The sequence below is a fragment of the Aspergillus stella-maris genome (assembly GCF_047715825.1).
Source record: "Aspergillus stella-maris strain CBS 113639 unplaced genomic scaffold BDV14scaffold_6, whole genome shotgun sequence".
Lineage (NCBI taxonomy): Eukaryota > Fungi > Ascomycota > Eurotiomycetes > Eurotiales > Aspergillaceae > Aspergillus > Aspergillus stella-maris.
In genome coordinates, this window is record NW_027396800.1 from 608684 (window position 1) to 630221 (window position 21538).

Sequence of the window (21538 nt, forward strand, 5' to 3'; positions counted from 1 at the left end):
TTTGTCTGCTTGAAGTATGAAGTTTATGTTTGGTACTTTGATAGTTGTCACTTTGAAAGGTTTACAACCTTGGCTGCGCTTCGGTAATAGGTTATATCCTATGGTAGCCTACCTAAGTTCACATAGGGGACTCCGTAGCTTGCTAACATGCCAATCACCAATGCACAGCAATATACAATAGGATAATTTTTTTTACCAATACCAAACCAACAAGTACTTGCTACAATAGAAACAAACAATAAACTCCCTACCCCACCACCAAATTCAAACAACAATACTCTCCAACCTCTCCATCCCCCCCGTCAAAATCGGCGCCTTCTCCTGCTCCTCATGGCTCTCACGAAACACATCAAACTTATCATCATGCCACTTCTTAGCGGAGATCCTCGCCCCCGTACTATCCGTAAACTCCCCGCCATTCGCCGCCCTCAAGAACCAAGCAATGCTATACCGGTCTTCATGCTGCAATCCCTGCGTAGGAATAACCTTATGCACGGCACTACGGAATCTATTCCCAGACAGAAAACGCAAGGTATCACCGACATTAATCACGACGTGGCCTGGCCTCGGCTCGACCCAGCGCCAGCCAGCGGGGTCCTTGGAGAGAACTTGCAGGCCCCATTGTTCGCAGAGGAGGAAGGTTAGGGTTCCTAAGTCAGTGTGCTTGTTGTGTCCGACGCCCAGGTCGAGTGTGTCTTGCTTTGGGTAGCGGAACATGGAGAGCGTAGTGAGGGACTCGAGTTCGGAGCGGTGGAAGTCGAGAATGTTGGAGCTTTCTGTGGGAGAGAGGTATTTTGATAGCCGGGCTAGGATGGTCGTTACGACTTCTTGGGCTGTGCCTGTGAAGCGCAGGAAGAGGGGCTTTTCGGATTGGATGGCGGGGGCGAGGCGGTCTTGGGCGTTGAGGAGTTCGTCTTTGGAGGCCTTCAAATCTGTTAGTATTGAGATCAGGAAAGGGAAGGGTGTAGGTAGGGTTTACCTTCAGAGACTCGTAGTAGTCTGGTAGGGCGTTGACTGCACCGGCGGAGGTTGCAACAGGCTCGTATCTGCGATTAAATTAGCATCCGATATCATGAGGCTGGGGATGGATCTTCATTGCATAGGGCTGAACCTGCAGGCTACTTACCCATGGGTATCGCTCTGTCGATCATCCTTCATCTTCTGTTCAATGTCCTGGTGGAAGTACTTGTCCGCAAACCGCAGGACCGACTGGTGGTCCTGCAGGAAGGAGGCGTCGCTGGTCATATCAAGGTAGAAGAAGCCTTGGTTCTCGCAAGCTGCAAGCAGTCGATCACTCTCAGCTGCATCGTCGGCCTTGAGGCGGGCCCAGTCAATGACAGACAAGGGTGCTGTTTCAGTTGTAGAGTCCATTGCGGCGGCGGGAACTGAATGCACAACACTGCAGTGAATGAAGTGGAGTGAGAATACAAGCGATTTCGCTGAAGACAAACATTCAATTCAAGACCATCTTGAGAGACTTTATAGGCGATGCCTCCAATTCTGCTGCATTTTCCCGGAAGCATCTAGGTACGCTGCCATCGGGGGCCGATCCTTAGGGCTTCCTTAGCGCGTTCCTTAGGACCAGCACTCGGTTTTTACAGAGTATGGCCGCCACTATGAGCAGTCAGCGACTAAGGAAAGGCAATATTTTCCAATATCGACTCAGCCAGCCAGGGTAGAGGGCCGTTGCGGCTGGAACGGTCGAGGAGAAACATGGCACCATATTGGCTGCCGATGCCGGGGATATGGCCATTTTGTTGGGCTGTACCTGGCACGTTGAAGCATAGTTAAGGCGGCTACTGGCTCGTAGTTAAAGCGTACGATTCCTGCCGATCGCGAATTAGGTCAAGCTTCGGTCTGCAGAGATTGAATCTGCTTCCATGCTGATCCACTCGTTGTGGCACGATCTCGTTACCCTTTGCGACATCTTCAGCTGGACTTCTAGCCTCCAAGATTGTCGGCGGCTGTGCTTTCATTAGCCAGGATGTTGATATTAACAGAGCGTTAGGGACAAGGAGGTTGAGCTTCAGCCGGGCTCAGCGCAAGGACTAGTCGGCTCGAGATGGGCTCAGACGACCGACAGATTTCCAAATGAGGCTCTGATTTTGCTGGCTATCTAGCGAGTGCCAGTAGTTGTTTCCTCTCAGTGGCTAAAGTCTGAGAGCCAGTCAGGAGCACCAGCAGCTCTTAAGAGAGGATCTAAAAGCAGTGTGTCAAAGTAAGCACTCTATCTTTTCCACGCTTCCCACCAATATAGGAAACAAAGGCGCAAAACCAGAAATGCCGACTTTCTTTCTTTCACCAATCATTTCTTTCATCGTGCACGAGTCAGGAGGATGGATGGATGGTCTTTATCTCACTACCGGCGTCTTCTCCAAACTTGAGTAAGGCCATGATGTAAGGCTACCTTGTCGCAAGCAGCTGCTAAGGCGTACAAAGAACACTTAATGAGATAAGAGGAGGATGAGTCTTGATCCGGATACAAGATGCAATGAAATGAAATTCTTATCCGGTGGAATCTCAAGAGGCAGTCTCGGGGAACAAGCCCTAGGGTACCGAACTCACTATCCCCAGACGTACATGCACGGCTAAAGGGACCAACGGCAAAAGAGTATACAACGCAATATCATTATAATCCTGTTCATGACTCTATAGAGGCAAAACACAAATCGCGGGGTAAATATTTCCTACAAACGCATGATCAACCCATCCAAGACAAACCTATCCAAAGCCATACCCAGACCCGAACAAATAGCAACCACACCCTCAACGCCACCTTCGAGCAAGATCCTAGCAGAACTATTTTATCTCGTCGCTCAGGAGCCGTGGGAAGCAAGTCCAGGTCCTACCTTAGACAATCCCTTCCTCCATTCCCGGAGGGGCACCTTCATCGACGTGCCCCCGACAAGCCTGCACCATATGGGCTATTTCAAGCCCAATGCCGAAACTCTCGAACTACGAAAGCAAAAATGAGAGTTAACCACCCGTCTGTACCTCCAACTTCAACATGCATAAACCTCGGCAGGGACCAAATAGAACGCAGATTAAAAACAACCACTTGCACTGGGCCAGCGCCGTACGTACCAGGAGTTCCACTACCACAGCCAACCTGTAAACAGATGTCAGTTCATCAGTACTGTTGTTAATCCAATAATGACTTTTACTCGGGGTATATGAAGAGAGCAAAGTAGTAAATCGCCTAAACTCCCACGGGCTATTCGTATAAATTGCAAGAGAAGACTCACAGTATTAGCCATCGTGGATAAATCCTCTCCACCGTTCTCAAAACTGCCATAAGAGTATGGCAGGTGAGACTGCATATCGTCACGCAGTCTCCGACGATCCTCGGCCTCATACCGCCGTTGACGCTGCCCCTGTCACCACTTCTGCGTACAAACACCTTCTCAGCAAGAAGCAGATTGATCCCTTCCAGAATTGCTTAAGCACAAAGTATCAGGAGCGCAGCGAGCTCATGCCCGCCTCAGCTAGAAGGACTAATACCGATGTAATGTTGAAACGCGTACATCGCAATCCGAAAAGTTGCAGCCAACAAGTTTGTCCAGAGGAACAGCCTTTCCAGGGCTGGTAATTGTCGGCGGTTTCGAGTACGAACGACGTTTTCGAGGGCTAGAGATGGGCTTACTAGCCCGAGGATTAGGGTGATGACTGTGGGGCTACCGGTCATGCTGAATGATAGGTATGATTGAATGAGTGAAATGGCAACGAGTCAAAGTCGAATAATAAGGACCAGATAGCAGTATAAATAAGAAATCAGTCGTAATCGATGTCTCTATCAGAGATGTAGAGATATCGTGGCAGTGCCCTCCACATCACGCTCTAGACCCGGTTTTGGACGTGCATATTCATCTCATAATAAACTGCAAGAGCCTTTCAGGATAAGCCTTAGGGCTGCGATTCACTAGCATCATGGTGTGGAGGTTCTGAGTGGCTGCAGCCGGGAACTGGATCGCTGCGGCATGGCACATGGATTACGGTAGTAGGCATCTTGCTTGGCGTCTATTCCTGTATTGGATGTGGTAGCCTGGGTATGCTGGGTTGATCAGGTGCGCTACTGGGGTGCATTCACTGGGTAAGTGCCTGTGCCTGGTTACTGGGGCTGTAGGGGTGCGCGGTTTGCGTCGGGCCGGCGAGAGAAGGGGAGTGTTCGTTCGTTAGGCCACGTTGCCGGTTTCTCGAGTCTGGCGGGGTGAGTCGTGAGTTTCTGGCTTGATTGTACTGTCCTGGGTATGTTTATGGTCTGCTAGGTGAGTATTGCGAGAATAGGGTGTCCTTCCAGAGGACTGTTTGCTCGTTCTATTATTGTATGTACATGCACATCTATATCCAACTATCTATACGCTGTAAAACATCAACTACAAAGAATAAAGTAAAACAAACAAAGAATAAAGAGGACAAGGACAATAAATACTATAGAGCACAGTCTACGATCACCGCCGCCGCTTCCGACCCCGGTGTATGCTTTCAGAGGAGTCCCTGCTTGACCCTGCAGCAGTAGTGTCCATCGCCTCAGTGTCAACATCCGCATCCACACTCATATCTTCATAAGAGGACGATCTCAGTCGTCGTTTGCCACCGGACGGTCCTGCCGTTGCTGTCGAAGTTGTTCCACCTCTGCCTATATTTCTGCCTGCGCGATATTCTGCCTCGTGGCCAGCAGGAACGTACGCTCTAGGAGCGAGATGATAGATTTCAGCATCCGGCTCTCTTGCAATGACTGGTTTCCAGGGATAGGTTCCTGGTCGCTCTGCTGGCTTGCACGGCAGCGGTGGCCGCCGCCGCTGCGAGGGCTGCTGGTTGCTTCGAAGGGTAAGTGTGCCCCGCTGGGTATCGGACCACATCTGTGACACGGTATGGAGGGCTTCCGCAACGACTTCCGAGGAAGAATTAACGATGCGCTCGTAGAAGAGGAGCGGGATGTGTTTGTTGCGCCACCAACGTTCGGGGATGCGGCTGTCGTCGAGGGTGGCAGCCGGTTGATCTGCTGCTGCTCCTACTGCAGACGCTGATCGCCCCGCGGCGATGAGACCATGGTTTGAGCCGTCGTAAATGCGAACGTCTCCTTGGTCGTTGCTTTCGCCTGTTTTGGCGTCGCTCCAGAAAACACTGTATGTGCCGGTTTTGTTGTCATGGTAGATTCTTCCCAGCCAGCGGTACGTCGCGCTGAGTTCCCTTGCGCCGCCGGCCTGGGTGTCTATCTCTCTGTATTTGAATGTCACGTCTTTGGTGTGGTCGAGGATTGATGCTGTTGCCGCTAGGCGCACTGCCAGTCGGAGGGGGAGCCGACTGATACCTCTCTGCACTTGCACGCTGTTGGCCTTGCCGCAGTCTTCGCACGAAGCAGATGGACTTGGGTTGAAAGTGCGATCTAATAAGTTTGCATGGTTACGCCAGCGGAATCACTTCTGAAGGGCGGCGGTGTCATGTAGTACGTAGTAATCCCCTCGGCGGTATCGGGTATCTCCATGCATTCGCAAAACGTGGTAGACTCCTCGTAATCAATAAGAAACTGACCCAGCGTGCTTGATAATGTATCCCAAAGAGACCCAACAGAACCAGGGTGACTATCCCCAAACAAGCCCTGACCGTGTCTGTCTATTAGCGTTCGAAAGTCTCGTATCATTTGCGCACCGGTTTCAAGACTGCATAGATCCCAGTTCGCCTCGCAAAGCTCAATATAAGCTTGTTGTAGGGGGGAAAGCTGAGTATGCCAGTCCGGGTCTTTGCGGTCTGCTTTCGTGGACCCGATGTCTAAGAGCTTGCCCACGGTAATGATGCACCCCAATACGGCTGTGCCCTTACTGTAAGCTGGACCGCGGCCTCGCATGGCCCAAATCTTATTGCTAGCGTTAGGGCCCAAAGGAAACGACAACCTGCCCTTTCTGTCTTCCGAAAGACGCACATGCGACACAGCTGGGAATGATCTGATTTCGGCCCGGAAAAGATCATCGAGCGATGCAGCTTTGAAGTCTCTAAGCGGAGCAAAAGGTGCAGCACTCGGGTGCCTTTGGAGGTCTTCATATGCAAATCTGCCAATTATTACTCTCTGCATTGTCTCCAGGATCTCATCTTTGGTTTTCTCGGGCAGGCCGCTGTTTCTGGCAAGTCCCAGTGCGAACGTGGATAGTCCGCCCGCAGCAATATCCGAATTGTAAGCTGGGCCAGACGAGAGCAATGCCTGCTCCACCCACACGTGTCTCCAGTGCGCTGGTGCATCTGCAGGTCTCACAAACTCTGCTCTAGGGCGGGCAGATCGCGTTGAAAGGGTGGGATAAAATCGGCTGACGGGGGAATACCACAGCCCGAGATCCTTAAGCTCGTCCTCGCCCTTGTCCCAGGGGATCTTGGTATAGTCGATGAGTCGAGGGCCGGCATCTCGCTTACATTCGTTAAACTCGGTATAGTGCTTTGGTCGGTGTTCTGGGGCTGTATAGTATAGAAGCTTCCGAAGGGCATCATCCATTGTATGTGCGGTTGCCCTTTTAAGATCGATTTCGATTCCCCAAAAATAAAAGTCCATCCATCGTTCGAAATCAGCGACTTTTGGCTTGCGGGTCTTCGTATAAGCGTAGAGTACCTTGAAACCCAGAGGCTTGAAGTCTTCCGGAGGCTCAGGCAAGGCGTCTAGGTTAAATTTTCTCCCAAGTTCTTTTTCATCATACTGGGGATTGGGGTAGTCGCTGCTGTCACCCATTTATATCACAAAAAAAAGATTGACGGTTAAATATATATACTGTATGAATGGTCCATAATTGCGCATCGAAGTCGGGTTGGAAGCAGAGGACCGTAGGATTAAGTATGCGAAATCATGACAGCTATTATTTGCGCTGAATGCCTTTTCTTGCAGTCAAACTTGAGCTAGAGAGTAAAGAAAGTACCAGAAAACCATGGATACAGGCTGCTGTTGCTTTGTCCCGCGCGCGGCTCGGTCGAAGATGATGAAAGGCTCGTTGATTCGATCAGGGTCTTTGTACTCGGTTTCAGCTTTTCTGGGATCTAAGGTATCATCAACATTGCGAGCCGATCTTTCGGGGTTTCAAAATAGGAAGCTGGCACTCTGCTTTTGTTTCAGGCTCGTCTGCTGTACATGGGGTTAGCACACCTGAGAATTCAGTACCGGCACCGAGAGGCAGACCACTCTCAACACGGGCCAGTAACTAGTCAACCGCAACTTACACATTGTTCATTGTTCCAAGTAAGACCCGCTGCTTTCCTCGACCATCTTTGAATAATCGAGGAGCTGCTCGCTTCGAGTTTGCTCTTCGATGCATAATCTCACAAACCTCGCCGCCTCATTCGAGTTCGGTTCCTTGGTAGTGCTCGACGTCTGCGCCAAATCTGTTTCCACCTGGAAGTCTACCACTTTCAACCCCCCGATATCCTATCACTCACTCAGTAGAGTCGTCGGACTGAGATAATACCCGCAGCAACCAAGCTCACGTTGTGTTGCCCATACTCTCGCAGTCAAGGCAGTAGGGAAGGAAGAAAGCGCAGGGGAATCGGGCTCTTGCTGGAGACGCATAAGAATATTCCGAAAAGCCCTTTTGTTCGCACCACACGTCATAATGTATCGATCTGAGCAATGAAGAAGGCAAACGATAGGACTTCGTCTGTACGTCGGCGCTCGCAACAATAGACCGCATCGCACAACGACGTGTGCTTGGGAGGTGAGACGGCGGTGCACTGAGTCTGGGCATTTGTAAGCGTGCATTCAAGGAGAAGAGCAACTGAGTATGTAGTCCGTTGAAGTTGTCTATGTTGCAGAATGATCGTTTAGAATTTGTTAAGGGATGGCGAGCGGGGTGACCTCCGTTTGCCTGTCAGGGTGAGAGACAAGGTACACCTCAGCTGCCAGCCAACATCCTATGGCCCCTCTGTATCCAAGAGCCCCCACAAAGAACAATAAACAGATATCAGAAGAACTAAAACACAACCTTATTTATCCGCTAAGAGCCCCAGCCCCTCAGAACCTCACAACAACCACGGTATCCCTGGGATGATTATCTAGCAAAGTAGCTCAAGCCAAAGACCTACAAAGTACCACCTTTATTCAATCAAGCTCAGCATTCATAGCACCACATAAAAACTAAAAAAAAATCTATATACATTTCCAGATACCAACTTTGACAGACAGACACATAAGCAGATAAAAGTGTAAAAAGAAGGGTATCTGTTTGAACATAATCCAGATGGTCTTTTGTGATTATAGTAAATTAAGGAAGGAAGTAAGAGAGGGTGAGAGAAGTGTAAGGGAATGTGTCAGTATGTACAATGGGCCGACGAAGGAGGACGTTCCGCCATTCGGGTGAGCCTTTGACTAGGTATAGATAAATTGCTCTGCTCGTTCGCCGAGGTGATTGATATGGCGATCATTTAGTGTAGCTTGGGTCTCGTTCATCACGCCTTGAGCTCGGGCTGGGGCTCGACGGTGCCGGGGGGAGTGGCGCTGCGCTTGGAGGCGCCGTCGAGGGGCTCGGTGGTTCCGTTGATAACATCCCGGGTAAGCTCGACGTAGTCGTACTGAATAAATCATTAGTAAATTGGCTATGTGTAGAAGAGGAGCAAGACATACAGCAAACTCGCCAATCTCGGCGTCGTCAATACCAAGGACTTCGTCCTCTTCAGGAACGCGCAGGCTGAGACCGGGAATCATGTTAATGATAAACAGGATAATGCAGCTGCCGAAGAACGCGTAGGCCATGCCGGAAACGGAGTCAGCAAGCTGGTAACCGAGCTGGATGTAGTTCTGGTTGATCCAGCCGCCGTCAATCTCGGTAGAGCCGTCGAGGTGAGCAATGTAGTCACTGGAAATTCGCATTAGTAACCGCAATAATTGGAAGGACCGGTTATGGCTTACGCTGCGAAAAGACCGGTAAGGAGGTTACCAACGACACCGCCGATACCATGCACGGCGAAGATATCAAGAGCATCGTCAACCTTGATGAGGTACTTGAGCTTGGTCGCGTAGTTGCAAGCAGCGGCACCGACAACCCCAAAGATAAAGGCAGCCCAGGGAGTGACGAAACCAGAGCCAGGGGTAATGGCGACCAGACCGGAAATTACACCAGAGCAGAAGCCAACGGTCGACCACTTCCTCTCAAGGCGGTAGTCGAGCAAGCACCAGGTCACACCTCCGACGGAAGCAGCCAGGTTAGTGACCACGGCAGCCATCACGGCACGCATGTTAGCACTCAGAGCAGAGCCAGCGTTGAAACCGAACCAGCCAACCCAGAGGAAGACGGTACCAATGACGACGTGGGTGACGTTGTGAGGGCGGTAGTTGAGCTCGTGGGTTCCGTGGCCGCGGCGCTTGCCGAGCATCAGGGAGTAGGCCAGGGCCGTTGTACCGGAAACAATGTGGACAGGTGTACCACCAGCAAAGTCCAAACCCCCCATGTTGAAAACCCAACCTGAGGCGTTCCAGGTCCAGCAAGCGACAGGGTCGTAGATGATAGTACTCCAGATGAAGACGAAGATCATGCAGGGGAGCATACGACCACGTTCCGCAACAGCACCGACGGCGAGAGCAACACTACCAGTGGTTAGCCCTGGCCCTATTTAATATGTATCATCGCAACTCACGTAATTGAAGCAAACATTCCCTGAAAGACAGCGAACAAAAGGTCAGGGACCTTGGTAGATCCCACAGAAGGAGCAGCCAGGACACCCTTGAACCCAAAGTTATCCAAGTTACCAATGTATTTTCCGGCACCGTGAGAGAAGGCCAACGAATAACCCCAGAAGAACCATTGGAACGAGCCCACACCGATGGACATGATGGAGAGCCATATCAGGGAGAGGGCTGACTTTCGACGAGCAAGACCGGAGTAGAAGAACCTATCAAAGGGATTGTTATCAGTCACAATGGCTTTGTGGAGGTTGGGGCTAGCTCCTTACCCGACACCGGGAATCATGAGAAGAACGAGCGCAGTTGAGGTGATCACCCATGCGATATCACCAGACTGTATACATTGTTAGGGTACTCCATTGCCAATGACTTTATGATACAACTCACGCTGTAGTAAATGTTGAGATCCTCGGTGAGTGAGTCCCCGCCGTTCTGGTTGGTCCCATTGTATTCAACGGGATAGGTCGACATCGTGAAATGTTTGGACTTTCTGATCGGGTACCGTCGAGAAGGAATGAAAAGAAGGTATCACAGCTAAGGATCCTACTGGTATCGGCCGGCCCCGTGGGTTTGTAGCAGGGGGTCGCCGGGTGGTAGGAGCAGATAGGATTAATATAGAAGAGGGAGGCGCAAAGAGCCCCAGGTAAGCCCCAGATATTATGTCAGATGGTCTTAAAAAAGAAAGGAGGAGAAAAAGAAAAGCAGGCGAGTATGCATGAAGGGGGAGACCGCAGATGATAAATAACAATAGTCGGCCGCATAGTCTGACGGCGAGAAAGTGGTGCTGATATCAGTCACATTGTCAGCGCCGCCATGGCCCAGACTACTCCGTCTCCCTGCAGATAGACAGGCAGATTATCGCCTCCAGAATGAGTCGAACGCACCAAACTAATCCCACCATCAGGCGCTAGGCGCGACTCCACCCATGGCTTCATCGTGCGGGATGGCTTCGTATATGAGCCAAGCCTACCGGAGCATGGTTTGTTCGACTAGATAGCATCGTGGTTGCGTCGATTCCTGGCTTCAGGGCCCGGATCGGTGGGTGTCATGCGATGCAGAAGGACAACCTCTGATCCAACGAGAGACAAAGGGCCTATCCTGAGGGTCTTTCGATCTCGAGATTTGTTGAAGGTGAGCCATGGTCAAGAGAGCGGTTGCAGGTGATTGGACGGGAGAGAAGGTACTAGCACAGACCAGAGCATTGGTATCGGAGGGGCGATAGAGAGGCAATGAGAGCGCACGAGATAACCTGAGATTGCTGTTTCATTGACCGATCGGCGAAAATAATGAAAATCGAGCAAATCCGAGGGAGAGGGTGAGCCTAGGGATACAGCGGCTACGGTGTTGCTACTTGGTGTTCCTGCACTAAACCACACTCATCCTAGCCTCCGTCTACTAGACCACTCCAGGAACTGACAGCCCTGCTGATTGGCCGATCGTGGAGCCCCGGGACTGGCTGGAGATAGCATTGATAACACTGCGGCCAGCTCCCAGCTCCCAGACTACAGGAACATTTGCATTGTTGGCCTCATTATTCTGGAGCTCGGAGATTTCCAATGATCCTCACTATTGATGTGAAACGTAGCCTGACAGGGCGATCATTAAACAAAATTGATCTGTCATTCGAACGAACACTTGAGCATGCCGAGTCACCCGCCGTTTTTCTCAAAGCACTGGCCGGTATCTGGCTGGTGGCTGCAGGCTGCTACAACGCAATTACGCCGATACTCCAACTGCAAGCCTTCAGCGTTGACGTTTCCTCGTGCAAATGCAAAGAACGTTCTCGGCGCCGAGTACCTGCATGGGGACGCCTCCATCGGACCGGTTGACAAGTATGGAAAGCCTGGGTGAACCCCCAGCTGGGCTGAGAACCTCCAGCTTCGTTATCTACACTTCCACAGCCAATCAACGCTTGTCATCGCTGCTTATCACCCGCGTTTCTCCCACAAATCGTTATTGGGTTCTCAAGCTCTGGTCCTCGATAGACAAGCTCTTGGCTCTCAATGCCAAGGGCACATCTTTTCTGATGTTGGATTCCTCTGCGACGTGCCTTCGCGCTCACTTACCTTCAACTTTCAGCGGGCATGATGAACATGCTGATCTCTCTTTTGAGCGCCTTAGTCCTCTGAAATCAAGAACACTGCTCTACTCAATGACAACTTTACAATACATACACGATTCAGCAACCCGGTCGACTCCGAAGCCCAGCGCCACGTTCCACTGAGGACCACTATGGGGGCCGAATGTCTTCCGAGAGGCGTCATGGCCAGTCTTCCATACATCGGGTAGGGCTGCGAAGCTGCCTGCTGTCCCCACACTGATCAGTGATCATGATGAGATGCACGAACTCTAGTTCCCAAGATCGGATCACTTTCGATTATAGCTTAAGATAGTTATCTGATAGCTACATCAGTCATCTCGATTGTTGATCCCAAAGCCGTTGCCGAGACTACCTGCAGGTCGTTCGGCTTGTTGGTACCGGAACCTTTGACGACTTGGAGCATACCAAAACTATAGATAAAGAATACGGCTTTCATTGGTCAGGCATCTCCAAAGAACAACAAAAGAGCCCATCTTCCATAGCTCCTCTAGTTCATAGAGTCATGAGCTCGTTTACTATTTCCTTCTCGGGTTCAACAACAAGAATCCGCCCCTCCATGTCGTTCATGCGAACACGAGATTTGGCGCATGAACGTGACAAGGACAATTTTCCCGGTTTTACCAAGCGAGGACCTGCAAAAGGAACTATGGAGCAACTCCTGGCTTTCCAAAGACTTTGTTGCCTTACGCAATGACTACTATATGGGCAAACTCGATACCACACGATCCGGACCCCGTGATATTGAAGAACAAAAGCTCAAATACAGCTATCCGGCTAAGTAGCTCGCAACATCGCTCTATCTATGAGGCTATTGAAGCTACTTTTGCGTTAATATATGCGGACTCTATCCTGCGACTTTCTCTCACTACAGATCCATCTAAATAAGCCCTAAACCTCAGCTTGAACTCTCAGCTTGAACTCTCAACATCCTCGTCAGATCATCTGACCAAGCACAGACCAGGTTCTATCTTAAGACTGAAGCAGCTCCGAGTTGTAGTCGATGAGAAGCGATACACTGTCGAAAAAGACACATCTTCATACCATAGCATCTCGGAACCCTTTCTACATACATGGTAGCTGACTAGCACGAGTCAAGCTTTATCTCAGTAGAATTTATATTCCATTCCCAGCCCATTCGTGTTACTTTGGTGGTTGGTCTGGCATAGACCAACTAGGAGGTATTGTCGGAATTGTCAATGCATTTGCCGTAGCAGCCCCTAGCATTGGGCTTCAGATGGGTCGCATTATCTTCGATATACCGGGCCGATCCAGAGGAAGAGATTTCTGATTAATTTGCTGCTTGAGATTTGGATCTTCTAGGTTGTTTGGGCTTGAAAGTAACCAGGTGCTCTTGGGGGGATCACGATTGATAGTGCTAGTTAGAAGCCCTCACCATTGTATCTCCTACTGGGAGAAAGATGGGGCAAGATATCAACACAAAAGTGAAAGGCACGAAATCCGAGCTATAAATTGCTATATCAATATCAATCAATGGTACGTTTGTTTCGCATTACCTTTCCTGCGGGCAATGGCAGGGTTGTATAGGCATATTCTCAACCCTAAACCTGAACCATTGCAAAAATATATATCGGTGCTATCACATGCGCCGATTAGGATAACCAAACCACCAACCAGTTTTCCAAACGTGTAAAGCTTCTGCCTGCTCCCCTAACATCCCTTGACTCAACAATGCGATCATGACAATGCAATTGCGCGACCTGCACGGTAGATGGTTTGTTTGGGCCCTTGGGCGTGCGCCAACTTGACCCATCACTTTGCCGAGGCTCAAGCACGGACGGGAGCACTTTGGGCATTCAGACCGAACGTTGTAGAAAATTTCTGCCTGGCCCGTGGATCAATGCTGGATTTTGACACACGGTCCATGATATTTATTGTTCCCTCTGATTCTATCTAATTTGATTGGCGGGATCACGTAGAACAAGATTGCCACTCGCCACACGTATGCGGAGAGATCCAGCCAGGAAGTGCACCGCCACAACCCATCTGGCATCTTGGCAGAATCAATCAATCAACGCCTGAAGCTCTCCGACTCCGAATTTCTCCCAGATACCCCGACTATCCACCCCCCTCGCCATGGACCCCCAGTCGGTGCACGACTATCAGCTCCTGGAGCGTCCCGACCTAGGGCGAATGGACTCCGACGGCTCCGGCGACTCTGACGAGCTCCTACAGCCTGCCTACGTCGTTCGGCCGGGCCCCGTCATCCCCGAACTGCCCGAAGACTACGACCCCCATCAGATCCCCTCGCCCAACGCCATTGCCTCTTCTCCTCCGAACCATTTAGCCTTTAGCTCCTGGACATCCGTTACACCTACGCGTCCACGCGGTGCGAGCGTTGGCACACCCGCTCTCGAGAAAATGTCGTCGCCCGCTATTGAAACGCCCTCTGTTGAGCGCGAGCTCAGGCTTCAGCGGCCGTCTGTGCCGGCTCGGACGCCGTCTAGTACATATGCACCGCAGCGACGGCCTCCGCCGTTTATTAGTTTTCAGGATGAGAGACAGCGGTCGTCATCGTCGAAACGCACGCCCCGCCGGAACCCGGAAGCACAGTATCGAGCGCAGGAGAAGGCTTATGTTCAGCGTATACGGGAAGATCCGCAGGGATGGTACAGTCGGTTCGAGGATCAGGGGTTGGGCATGAACGGCAGCGAGTCTGACATCGAGGACCCGTCGCCGTCTTCGGAAGTGCCTTTTGAAGATGATGCCTATGACCCTGATATCCAGCTTTTCATTGCCGATGATAATCAGCCTACGTTGGAGGAATTGAAAAACCCGAAGAATCAGGAACGGCTGGAGTGGCATTCTATGTTGGCGTCCGTGTTGAAGGGTGATGTCGTCAAGCAAGAGAAGCAGCGATTACTTGGTTCTGCGGAGTCGGCAAGGTCGGCGGCTCAGAACCACGCTATCTGGCTTGGTGTACGTGCCAGGACTTGCGGTCGGAGTGTTGCTCTACAACGAAAACTCATCGAGGAAGCGAGAAGTAGCCTCGGGCCAATCATCGAGGAAATTATCAAGTTTGAAATCCAGGGTGAGACAGAAATTGGAAAGTCGCCTATCAAGCAGGTGGAGGATATCGTCGAGCAGATCGGGAAGTGTGAGGCGCTTTACTCGACGCACAAGGAGCTGGAGACGGCTCATCCTCGAGTGGCATCGGAGGAGTTCTGCTCTAGTCGCGATGCTGTGTACGCCTGGCACAACACCACCATCCTAATCAACACAGAACTTGCTATTTTGCAAAAATGGGTGGGCAATGCCGAGCTCGACTTCAGCAAAGCTTCGAAGAAGCCTGCTAACAGTGACCTCTCCGACGAATCATCCTTCCTTGACCGCGTCATGAAGGAAGATGGCTTGAAGACACTTCAGGGAGAGCACAACATGCTGAACGGAATTGGTGCCGTCATTCAGAAAGCGAAAAATACTTTGATCGAAAACGCGACATCCTTCGCCAGCCGACATCTACCGCCATACATCGAAGAGCTTCTCATCCTCATCAACTTCCCCTCGCGTCTCATCCAGGAAATTATCCGCGTTCGACTTTCATACGGCAAGAATATGAAAGACCCGGCACAGCAGTCTCCAATTCTGGTCGACCAGATGATTAGCCAATTCCAGATTCTGATGAGAGCTGCGGTGGACATCAAGCAGCGGTATCTCGACATTGCTCGGCCGGAACCAGGTTGGGATCTTCCGCCTTGCATCGACGAGAACTTTGATGCCGTCGTACTCGACGCATTGAAGTACTATTTCCGGTTGCTTAATTGGAAATTGCAAGCAAACAAGAACACTTTTAAAGAGGCAGAAATTTTGGAACAGGAATGGGATTTCTGTAACGAGATTGGGCGTCAGCTTCAGAGTGGTGATATCGAAGTGGCGGAACAGTTTAGGTATGTCAAGTTTCCCACAAGAGTTATTCGTAAAACTAATTTCATTTAGTGTTTTGACTGCGCGGGCCATCCACCGCTTGTTACTGCACTTCGAGCGTGAGCTTCATGTCCCAGATGATGAGGATCCATCTGAGTTGGATAAGCGGTTCAAGGGTGTTTTGGACTCGACACGAATTCGTCAACGCAAACTTTACCGATTCTCCCGGTTCCTGCGTCAGCTTTTCGAGAACGCCTCAGAATACAATCTTCCAGCCGAAATATCGTGGGATTTCTTTGAGGCCTTGTTTGTGTCGGACCACTTTTTGCTCAAGTCCAACGCAAACGTAGGTCAGAAGGGCGTTTACCTCTTCGCACACCGTGCCCTATGGGACCGTCCGGATGAAATCCCAGCTATATTGGGCACGTCATTCCGCGAGGAGGAAGTTGGGAAGGACGCTGGCCATGTGCCTTATGTACTGGCCGTCCGTCCTGAAAAGCCCCTGAACTGGGCTGGTAAAGAGATGCAGGTCGACATCGTGGAACAGCCAACAGATCTACGACTCGGAAAGCTTCGTCTAGTCGTTGAAGGATCGCAGCAGCGGCTGTCTGCTGCAAGGGCGGAATTAGCTCAGTTGACCGGCATCGAACTGGACATGGCCATTGAGCAGCGAGCGAACCTTGGCCGCGTCAATGCCGAGCTCAACAGGATCAAGAAGATTTCGTTCAAGCTCTCAATGACCATTATGGACAGCGTTGCAATTCTCCGGGACCAGCTCAAGGAGAAAGGAATGGAAAATACCGAACTCATCCAAGCATGCTACGCCTTCGCCACAGAGTTTGGCAAGCGTTCATCAAACGTTGACCCGAATCGACGAGCAATGAACAGTGCGAGGCTAGCCGACCTGTCGCTTGATTGGGTTTCGTTCATCTGCGACGACTGTGATGCTGCAGATCGCAAGACGTTCAAGTGGGCTGTGGCTGCTCTTGAGTTCGCCATGGCTATAACCTCAAGCAGGCACCTTCTCTCAATGGACGATGAACATTTCGCTCGGTTGCGACAGAAGGTAGCTGGATGTATGTCGCTTCTCATCTCGCACTTTGACATCATGGGCGCACGTTCATCGCGTGCAGCCCAGGCCGAGAAACAGCGTACCGATGAGCGCGCAAGTGCTTGGAAGGTTGGTGCTGGCCGCATCCTGACTGACAATGAGGCGATGAAGCTTGTTCGCGAGCAGCGTCTTGCTCGCTTGAGCAGCATTGAGGGTAGCAGAGTCGAAACTGACGCCAAACGTCAAGCTCTTGGAAGAGTTTTGGAGGGTTCAAACGAAGCCGATAGGTCTCTTGCGGTGCTGTCCTCTTCCGCCACAAACGTCACTCTACGTTGGCAACAGGGTCAATACATTGGAGGTGGTACTTTTGGTTCCGTTTATGCTGCGATTAACCTCGACAGCAACTACCTCATGGCAGTCAAGGAGATTCGCCTGCAAGACCCGCAACTCATCCCCAAGATCTCGCAGCAGATCCGCGATGAAATGGGTGTTTTGGAAGTTTTGGATCACCCCAACATCGTCTCCTACCACGGAATCGAAGTCCACCGCGACAAGGTCTACATCTTCATGGAGTACTGCTCCGGCGGTTCCCTCGCCAGTCTCCTCGAGCACGGCCGCGTCGAAGACGAAACAGTCATCATGGTCTACGCCCTCCAGCTCCTCGAAGGTCTCGCCTACCTCCACTCATCTGGCATTGTTCACCGCGACATTAAGCCCGAGAACATTCTCCTCGACCATAACGGCATTATCAAGTACGTCGACTTCGGTGCCGCTAAGATCATTGCCCGTCACGGCAAGACCCTACTGCCCATGGACGCCCTCGGCGGCGCAGGCCTAGGCTACAAGGATGCCATAAACGCCAAGGAAGCACAGCTCGCCAACCAACGCGGCAAGAACCAGAAAACCATGACCGGAACCCCGATGTACATGTCCCCCGAAGTCATCCGCGGCGACACAACCAAGCTCGTTCACCGCCAGGGCGCTGTCGACATCTGGTCTCTTGGCTGCGTTATTCTAGAAATGGCAACTGGTCGTCGCCCCTGGTCGAGCCTCGACAATGAATGGGCGATCATGTATAATATCGCCCAGGGGAACCAGCCTGTACTGCCGTCTAATGACCAGCTCAGTGACATGGGTATTGACTTCCTCCGCCGGTGCTTCGAGTGCGATCCGTTGAAACGACCTACGGCTGCAGAGTTGCTTCAGCACGAATGGATCGTCTCCATTCGGCAGCAGGTTGTCATCGAGACGCCCACGCCGAGCAGCGAGCACAGCGGGAGCATTAGCAGTTCGAACTCGGGGAGCCGTCACGGTTCGACTTACATGTAAACATGTGAACGGGCTTTCGATGTTCTTCGGCTGCCATTCTCACTACCCATTGCACTCTTCGCCCTTCATCGCCACGACTCACGACCTCCATATTCCACCAGCCGCTTCTTCCATCTCTCACGTTTACCACCTCGCATCTCTCGCCTTCGTACATCTCACGAGCCTTCTTTGCTTGCATACTCTCAGTACCAGTACCATCACCATTGCAACTTCCATCCGCTAGCGCTCTCCGCATTTTGATACCCCGTCTTTAGATTCAGATTCAGACTCAGTCTCAGATTCATATCGCCATTCGAATTTAGCCTCGTTTCTATGTTACTTTCATATCGTTTCTCAAGCGGTCAATGAATACCGCTCGCAAGGCAGCAAACATCGTCTTGCATTGCTCGTTGCTTGTTGCTCTTCACTCGTTGCTCATCGAGCACTCTAGCCAAGTCTTGGCTTTCTATTTTGTTTAGTCTATATGTATTCTTACTTTCTTCCTCCTTTACTCAACCCCTTCCTTTTCTTTTCTTTTCTTTTCGCCTCTTTCTTTCTGTTCCTCTAGGTTGATTTAGTTTTCTCTACCCCCCTTTCTTGGTCGTGTCTTGGTGTTTTCTCTATTTAGAAATCACATACTATGAGACTGTTCTTTTTAGGTTCACAATGTGCTAGTTCTTTAAGATTCTTTGTATACTCGAGTCCATGTAGTCTAGGACTTATATCCACTGGGTGTCTACGCAGCCTCGCTTCCTTACTCCATCCGTGGCAGTAACTAAATAGCCTCAAGGTTTTCTAAGGAGCCATAGGCCAGCTACCAATACCCTGCCTGCATTAAACCCATAGATCCCGTTTCCCAAAAGATAACGAAGCTATACACCATCTAAGATAAGACCAGACTGAATATGCAAGACGAACAAACACTCTATCATATACCAATTCCGCCATTTCTAATCGTTGGACTCTTGTGTTTTATCTTTATACTCTATGGCTCACTGAGCTCTGGAACGCTCCTGTGCCAAACGCCGAATTTACACTTCCTTCGCTCGCTATTCGCCGTCAATGTCATAGCATGGTCGAGATCAAGTCTATCTATTATTTATTTCCAAGAGATCCACATCTACCTGTTCATATGTGTGTATGTATGTAATGTTGAAGTTGAGGCGAGTTGAGGCGAGTTGAGTCCGATATCGCAGTCAGGTCGTCATCTTGACACTCGGCTAGCAGTGCGGTGGCGAACCGGTGGATAACTGTAAGTTCTCGGGCGGATTCGGGACCCGTCAGGGAGATAGGAGGCGGATGTGAAGTTTACTCTAATCAAAACTCTAAACTAGAATGGATATCGGGTCTGGAAGTCAGGGAGACTGTCAGGGTATTGGAAGGTGTGTGCATTGCGATATCCGGATGGACACGAACGCGATCAAAAAAGGCTCAGATTTTGTAGATGGAGACGTTGCAGAATGTAGAACGTAGAACGTAAAAGGAACAGGGAACAAGGATAAATATATGACTTCAACGTCATGCGTCCGGATAGCCTGTAACCGGTTGTGTGGATGTAGAGGGATTCATGGCTTATAGAAATGAAAGCGAACATGCATGCATAGGAAGGATGAACAGAGTATCAACAAAGCAGTGAGAAATGACCGGATCAAGGAACGCGCTGGAGAAATGAATACCCAAGTGATGGCGGAGAAATCATGATAGAGTCGAGTAACCGAAGACCGTTTGTGAGACGGGCAAGAATGAAAATGAGTATGAAAATAGGCCCGTGACAACCAAGGAAACGCCAATGGAAAAGAGATCATCATGAAGCATAATAGTCGACCAGGTGAGCGACTGGAGGTGTAAAAATGTAGCGCCGTACTTCTAAACGCCGGCGCTGTACAGAGGGTCGGCAATGTCGAGATGAGAGTAAGTGCGATACAACGACGTTCAGGTAATGGTACCAATCGGCATCAAACTTCGCCGTATTCAGTAGTCTGGTTGACCAAAGGCGAGGGATTAGCGGAATTCAATGGCGGGGGTGCAGCCGTGATTCTCAACATGCTTGAGATCCAACTGTTGATATCTTGAGAAGGGTTAGTGTCTCTGCAGCAATGAGTGATCGGAGATAGCACTCACCTTTCGCTTTTCGCATGAAAATAGATACCGGACACGGTGCCCTCTTTTTGATTGAAGCAGATATAGTAGAAACCTTCAAAGCTAGCACCTGAAATTGTCCTTACACGATGGTCGGGGACGAGGAAGTGTTCCTTCCAGCGCATGAAGATGTGGTCGCGTTCGGCAAAGTCCCAATACGTAAAGTCGGGCCTCTTTGCTTGTTTGGCCAACGGTCGCCAAGCAGGGAACCTTGCCCAATGATGCATGTCGGTTTGGTCTGAAGCACCCCATGATGCATGTCTGGTCTTGAAGGTATGCTTGTTTCCGATGATTTCTCCCTCAAAGAATGTTGTCAGAGTTGGATGGTCCTCGGTCAGGCCTGTATGAGAGTCAGCTGCCGCTCACGAGACAAGAAGGGGCCTGAGGAATTGACCTTGGATGCGAAGATATCCGCAGAGGTAGGACTCAGCCATGTCCACATGCTTAATTTCCACATCGACGTTGTAAACCTGTCGATCTGACTGCTGAGTGCCCGTGAACTTGCTTCCCGGTCGCAGGAAGGATGAGGTATAATTAGGTAAAAGCTAGCGAGGTTAGCTGCATTTGGTCGTTCTCGAAGCCTTCACCGCAACATACTCGAATATTCGAAAATTCATAACTCAATAGCGAGGCGTTTGACGGCGACGAGGTAACCGCTGAAGGGGAGCCGGCAGAGCGTCTAGCCGGACTCATCCTGCCCATGGCAGGTTCATCGTCCGACCTGGACATACTGCTGGGAGAAGCACTAGTTTCCATCTCCACCTTCAACGGCTCCGAGTCCGCACGGACGATCGCATCGCCCGTCCGCATCAGCACGGGCTGAGGCGAGACCACGCCCGAGGAAAGAGCATTGTCAGGAGTCGAACTTTCGGTCACGGCGTTGGATTCCAGCTCCTCTCGCCAGGAAGGCAGCCGCTCCGGTTCCGGAGGGCAGGTGGTGCGGGCGGAGAGATCTTGGATGACCGGGGTGGCATTCAAGCGAGGCGTGCTGTCACTCGGAGTCGGCATTGAGACGAATTAACGAGGGACTGACATCGGATCGAACTGGAGGCAGGTTGGTGGCGAACGAGGGCAGGCGAGAGCAGTGAGTGCCAGACAATGCATACAAGGAGCACAAAGGGCCGAGAAGAGAAGAGAAGACGGTGGTGTTGCAGGACAAAGGAGAGTGAGGGGTTTTAGAGATCAGAAGAGATTGATAAATTAGGAGAGGGTTAGCCGCAGTAGACGCAGATGCAAAGAGGCAAGGAAGGGCCAGCGATGGAGGGCGTGAAATGACAGAGCAGTGAGCGCAGGCCTCCTTGTGCCCAAAAGGGATAGGCGGATTATTGTTCTCTGAGGGCTTGGCATTCTCCTGCTGGGTCATGCGAGCTGCGGGGGCGGCACTTCAGGCTGCGAGGCATCCACTGGCGTA

The 21538-nt window shown here is 50.9% G+C and overlaps 5 protein-coding genes across 5 annotated transcripts; 1 reads left to right on the plus strand and 4 right to left on the minus strand.

Annotated features, from left to right (window-relative positions):
* Nucleotides 1–264: 264 nt before the first annotated feature.
* Nucleotides 265–1371, minus strand: BDV14DRAFT_196498 (putative 2OG-Fe(II) oxygenase family oxidoreductase; the record flags this gene model as incomplete). The annotated part of the gene is made up of 3 exons (XM_073772459.1): nucleotides 265–924; nucleotides 980–1046; nucleotides 1127–1371. The coding sequence occupies 3 exons, from the start codon at nucleotides 1369–1371 to the stop codon at nucleotides 265–267; spliced, it is 972 nt and encodes a 323-aa protein (XP_073632152.1).
* Nucleotides 1372–5372: 4001 nt separating this feature from the next.
* Nucleotides 5373–5927, minus strand: BDV14DRAFT_166508 (uncharacterized protein). Its single transcript, XM_073767500.1, has one exon. It carries the CDS (start codon nucleotides 5843–5845, stop codon nucleotides 5387–5389), a length of 459 nt encoding a protein of 152 aa, XP_073632153.1. The 5' UTR covers nucleotides 5846–5927; the 3' UTR covers nucleotides 5373–5386.
* A 2488-nt stretch (nucleotides 5928–8415) lies between these two features.
* BDV14DRAFT_187504 (ammonium permease MEP2) lies at nucleotides 8416–10117 on the minus strand (the record flags this gene model as incomplete). Its single annotated transcript, XM_073770958.1, has 6 exons — nucleotides 8416–8538; nucleotides 8591–8822; nucleotides 8876–9550; nucleotides 9601–9855; nucleotides 9916–9980; nucleotides 10034–10117. 6 exons carry the CDS (start codon nucleotides 10115–10117, stop codon nucleotides 8416–8418), a joined length of 1434 nt encoding a protein of 477 aa, XP_073632154.1.
* Nucleotides 10118–14126: 4009 nt separating this feature from the next.
* Nucleotides 14127–18009, plus strand: sskB (putative MAP kinase kinase kinase SskB; the record flags this gene model as incomplete). Its single annotated transcript, XM_073770959.1, has 2 exons — nucleotides 14127–15652; nucleotides 15702–18009. The coding sequence occupies 2 exons, from the start codon at nucleotides 14127–14129 to the stop codon at nucleotides 18007–18009; spliced, it is 3834 nt and encodes a 1277-aa protein (XP_073632155.1).
* A 1260-nt stretch (nucleotides 18010–19269) lies between these two features.
* Nucleotides 19270–21462, minus strand: BDV14DRAFT_166518 (GID4/VID24 family protein). The gene is made up of 4 exons (XM_073767501.1): nucleotides 20725–21462; nucleotides 20522–20672; nucleotides 20110–20467; nucleotides 19270–20056 (listed from the first exon to the last, which is right to left on the minus strand). The coding sequence occupies exons 1-4, from the start codon at nucleotides 21133–21135 to the stop codon at nucleotides 19990–19992; spliced, it is 987 nt and encodes a 328-aa protein (XP_073632156.1). The 5' UTR covers nucleotides 21136–21462; the 3' UTR covers nucleotides 19270–19989.
* Nucleotides 21463–21538: the final 76 nt, after the last annotated feature.

Coding starts and splice junctions, on each gene's coding strand:
- BDV14DRAFT_166508 (XM_073767500.1), bottom strand. CDS start 5,845: ATGCGAGGCCGCGGTCCAGCTTACAGTAAGGGCACAGCCGTATTGGGG.
- BDV14DRAFT_166518 (XM_073767501.1), bottom strand. CDS start 21,135: ATGCCGACTCCGAGTGACAGCACGCCTCGCTTGAATGCCACCCCGGTC. Junction 20,673..20,724: donor ATGAATTTTCGAATATTCGA/GTATGTTGCGGT, acceptor TAACCTCGCTAG/CTTTTACCTAATTATACCTC. Junction 20,468..20,521: donor CGGATATCTTCGCATCCAAG/GTCAATTCCTCA, acceptor ACTCTCATACAG/GCCTGACCGAGGACCATCCA.